Raw genomic sequence first — 4,838 nt, forward strand, 5'->3', positions numbered from 1 at the left:
AGGTATGACTTAGACAAAGCTCGAATCCGTGAGATTCCGGGCTCGGGACGGGCACCCGCCTCAAAGGCCACCGACCTGAGGGTGGCAAAACTTTGCTGTTAACATCCATTAGTCCTTCCGCAAACATGAGCGTATTGTGCTCTGTCACGTGTCCTCCTCTGCACACACAGACACTTTTGAGGCGTTCACACAGGAGATAATTGCATACAAGTCATATTCATTTGGAAATGTGAGCAAGCTCAAAAAAAGACCAAAAGATTTCACTCAAAAAAATGGAATTGGCATTAAGCTATGCAGTGTGAACCTAGCCTAAGATGACAGCATTGTTGTCTGCTACAAACCAACTCTAAATTAAAAAGTGTGTTAAGAATGTTTCTTAAATACAAAGATAAATTATGCTAATTTTATTTTGTAATACAAATCGTTAGATGCAAAGTTGGGAAAGAAAGGATATGGTATGTAATTAAAACTTTGATAACTGGTTCTTTACACGGTGTTTCTGATATTTTATTTTATACTATCACCTGCAAAGGAAATTGTATTAACTACCAGTAGGTTAGTACTGTTTTTCAAAATGTGTTTTTTGAAAGGTTGTTATTTTCCTCCTGCAATGTAGCAAATGAAGCGGTCTATAATCAAAAGGCAGTTTGCAAGTGGTCATATGAGTTAAACTGTACGTTTTATTTTACTAACGCGCATGAGCAAAACTGAAGTTTACTATGAAAGTTGCCATGGTGATACACAGCCCAAATAAAACAAACCTTAACGTGGACCCTACAGAACCTCACCAAATCTAAAAGTAGATCAATAATTTATTTTTTATATGCACCTTTTGTTCATATTTGTGACCACATACAACTCTTTCTTCCCAAAAACAAAATAAAAGTGTAAAGCAACTGTGGCTAACTATGCTAGCTCGTGTCAATGAAATCAAAAGCTAACATTAGCTAACGTCAGTCTCAATAGTTTGGCGCCTCGTGTCACAAAATAGACATTTGCGAATCAGAGACGGTAAGTGTGCATAAAATTGTTAAGTTTAAACTAGATGAAAGCAACGAAATGTTTACCTCCAGAGCTTTCTGAGGGTCTTCGTCAATGAGGCTGTCAGGGAAACGCCTGAACAGCAGGAGATAAAAGCAATTTAAGTGGAACACATGCGTTAAAATGTTGATAGATACAGTTCACATCACAATTGTTATTCACTGACTTACAGATCAGTCGCCATCGCTTTTGAAGCCTGGTGGCCAGGAAGAAGCAATGTTGTCCAGAATCTTAGTAGATACTTCCGGTGAAGTTGCTAGAAGCCGGAAGTCGCCCCCTTTTTTTAATTAAATAGTGTATTTATTGATGTATTTTAAGGAAATCAAAGTGTTTTATGTAGAAATTGACGAAAGACAGTTTAAATGACAAAAATAAAAAAAGGAACCGAAAGCCAAAAAATAAAACTAAGAGATGTTGAAAACGTTTATAGCATCGAGTAAACATATTGACCCTTTTCACCTACCCACGTGACGACACCATGACGGACGTAAAAAAAAAACCCCAAAAAAACAATAACAAAAGTTATACTATTCATCACTATTGGCAATGACTAGATAAACGAGTGTTGTGCAGCTGTCAGCACCCTCATTGTTGAGAAAGAACATCAGACTTAACATCAGTTCAAACCAGTCGGTTGACAGAAAAAGATCGTGGATCGTAAATAGTATAATCTCGAATAGGCACAAAATATGTGCAAGCAGCAAGATGGCGACTTTATTTTAGTGATCAAAGTCAAGAACAACAACAACAAAAACGTTATTATGGTTGACACTACGCACAAATTGTGCGAGCCACTTTAGGGAAGTTTTGTTTGTGACTTTTTCACATCATATACACCAGTTCATATCGGTAGGGTAAGGAGTAAAATACATTTTTATGCCAGAAAATTAAATGGATGAAAATCGTGGCTCAGAAGCTTAGTTAGCACAAGAGTAAAACTTGAGAAGTAATGACTTTCCTTGGCTTGCGCCCACCTTAAATACATGACAAGTGTTGATTCAATAAAAATAACAACAATAAATTAACAATTACTGTTATAATTAACAATTCAATACTGAGTTATCATTACCGTATTTTGCGCACTATAAGGCGCACCTAAAAGCCTTTATTTTTTTCAAAAGCTCACCATGCGCCTTATTATACAGTGCACCTTATTTATGGATCAATTTTAAAATTGCAAAGTTTTCCAACTAACTTGCAGCCGCCGACTAGATTTTCCCCCGAACGCCAAGTAGTACGCAGTGTATGCTGGGATTTATTTACCGGCGTTTCATTGGCTAACCAATGTGTCAATCATCATTTGAATCGATCACTATTGGCTAAAGTTATTCGGAGGTCAAGGAGCGGATCCTTTTTATCATTTACAGGCTGCCATTGGCTCAAACGGCAAACAAAGCCTGCAATTGGCCGAAAAAGATGTGTCAATCATCAGTTGAATCGATCACTATTGGCTAAAGTTATTCGGAGGTCAAGGGGCGGATCCTTTTTTATCATTTACAGGCTGCCATTGGCTTAAACGGCGAAACAAAGCCTGCAATTGGCCGAAAAAGATGAACGCGTATAGCACGTGGCTGACGGCATAGAGAAAGCATTTTTTTCTATTCTGTATTTGTAAATATTGTATTCTCCTGGATTTACTACCCTAACGGATATAAGAGGACATTACCTGCACATTATTATGAACACAACGACTTCGGTGAGCTTACTCCGGGTTTTTTATTGTCCCTGTATCTTGTTTCAGACTGAACTCGATGTTTCTGTGATAAGCGGTGCAGATAATGGATGGAATGGAGTGCCTATTTTTAAATTCAACTCAATTCCAAGTGTTTATTGTCATATGCACAGTAAAGTTGCGAGCGAAAAGGAAAATAGATACTAAGGAATGGTTAGCATTTCTTGAATCCCTAGACTTTAACCTTCCGAATGATGGAACGATGCATTTGAGTGACATCTTACGGACACCGCATCCGCACGTGTTCTCGACACGTATTTGCGTCTTTGCAAGCTTTCGGAATGTTAAGGGGGTAATAAGTTGGACTGAACTATCTGACGGTTTTGTCCACGTTCCCATTGTAGCGCCTTATAATCCGGTGCGTTTTATGTATGTCAAAAATAGGACCAAAAACAATTTTTTCGGGGTGCGCCCTATAACCCGGTGCGTCTTATAGTGCAGAAAATACGGAAAATCTATATTATATAAAATATACAATAATAATAATGTTTATGTTATTATCATATTTTAAAAGTTATACCAGTTCGCACCAGTAATTGCAAACTTAGTCATTGTTAGCAAACACCTAGCATTTACCCAACACTTACTAAGGCATACTTACAAAGGCATTCAGCATTCAAGTTAATCCAAACCAGATCGCCACGATTAACTTAATATTTAAACGGGCACCTCAAATGCGGACATGGCAAACTATGTTCTCGGTCCAGTCAGTTATTTCTACGTTGCTTTATAAAAAGTAGCCCGTTTCCTCTGAGAATTGCAAAAAAATATGTTCCCTAAAATTGCGATTTGTGCACCCAAACACATGACAGCTCGGTTTGTCGTGGTTGTACATTGTGACTAAAAACGTAATTCAACATACAAATCTTTACTCGCTCCATTCAAACTCGTACTGCTATGGTCGCTGTCTTGGGTCAACACTGTACACGCATCCTGTGGTGATCTGGTGATCATGTAGGCTGGAAAGAGGTCTACTCAGGAAAGAATAAAGTAAATTAATGTTCACCATTTTCCAATTAATCCAAAATAAATAAAACTCATATTAAGGAAAATAAGACATAACAAACAACGAGTTCAGGGTGTGCCCAGCCCACTGCCCAAGGACATCTGGGATGGGCTCCAGCACCCCCGCGACCCTACTGAGGATAAGCGGTGCAGATAATGGATGGATGGGGACATAACGAAATACTAATATTGAAATATTATTTATATAACGGTTTCTCAACCTTTTTAAGCCTCCCCCTGCAAACGCCCCTGGTCTGCAAAAATGTGTAAGTGAATATTCACTCCGATAATATGGAACTAGAACAGCTGTTAACCGATCCATACCGCAAAATAAAGTTCTGAACGAAGTGAAATGTCATTATAAATTGTTCGATTTCTACCATTTAAATTCTTCTGTGTTGGGTCATGGTTAAGACCTGGTTTTTGTGTTATGTGGCTCCCATCCATGTTTTCCAGAACTGTATACATAGACAGGTTTTTGGGTGTCCCTTCGATGAGTTTATTACCAATGATAATGTAATATTACGCGCAAAAAGAAATATATTTTTTAAAATCTACTGTTCTAAGTTATAATAGCTTTATTTTTTCTCATACAGTAAAGACTCTTTCTAACTTGGAACTTTTTTTCTACTATGCAAATCTAAAGTGAAGCAACTGGAACCATCAACAACAAACTAGCAATTAAAAATATTGACTTCAGTGCGATAAAAGTTACTAATGTAATAGTTTGGATGGTTTGAACATGTAATAACGTAATGTAGACTACTTAGTTTTTTTTTGCATGAAGCACTAACTTTATTAATGGAATTCCTAGTTCGTGATTATTTATAATGATTACAACGAGCAACTGTGCTTTACGGATCTGTGCCCTGCTTATGAACACCTTCAGAGTAGTAGGTTTAGCACCTCTACAAAACCTAGACTATGGTGTTGCTGAACATTTCAGCTGCAATGGTATTTGAACAACAAAGCCGGTCATTTCGTTTTTTCTTTAAATTAACTTTTACTTGCTGACAAATAAGGAGTAATTCCAAAATACATGTTACACATACACACTCAA

At 37.4% G+C, this 4,838-nt stretch overlaps 1 protein-coding gene across 3 annotated transcripts in view; it reads right to left on the reverse strand.

Moving 5' to 3' along the window:
* sugt1 (SGT1 homolog, MIS12 kinetochore complex assembly cochaperone) overlaps nt 1–3,680 on the reverse strand; it is a 32,359-nt gene extending 28,679 nt beyond the window's left edge. Inside the window, exons 1-3 of one of the 3 annotated variants that reach the window (XM_088334477.1) lie at nt 3,375–3,680; nt 1,212–1,297; nt 1,068–1,116 (exon numbers count right to left, since the gene is read on the reverse strand). In XM_088334477.1, the coding sequence (XP_088190603.1) occupies nt 1,068–1,116; nt 1,212–1,297; nt 3,375–3,389 (150 nt within the window). In that variant the 5' untranslated portion in view covers nt 3,390–3,680. Of the gene's footprint in view, nt 1–1,067; nt 1,117–1,211; nt 1,486–3,374 lie in introns of those variants that run through there. The other 2 variants (XM_088334486.1, XM_088334495.1) reach the window with 2 other exon arrangements.
* Nucleotides 3,681–4,838: the final 1,158 nt, after the last annotated feature.

The sequence above is a fragment of the Urocampus carinirostris genome, chromosome 1 (genome assembly GCF_059441175.1).
Source record: "Urocampus carinirostris isolate Australia breed hairy pipefish chromosome 1, RoL_Ucar_1.0, whole genome shotgun sequence".
NCBI classification, from domain to species: Eukaryota; Metazoa; Chordata; class Actinopteri; order Syngnathiformes; family Syngnathidae; genus Urocampus; species Urocampus carinirostris.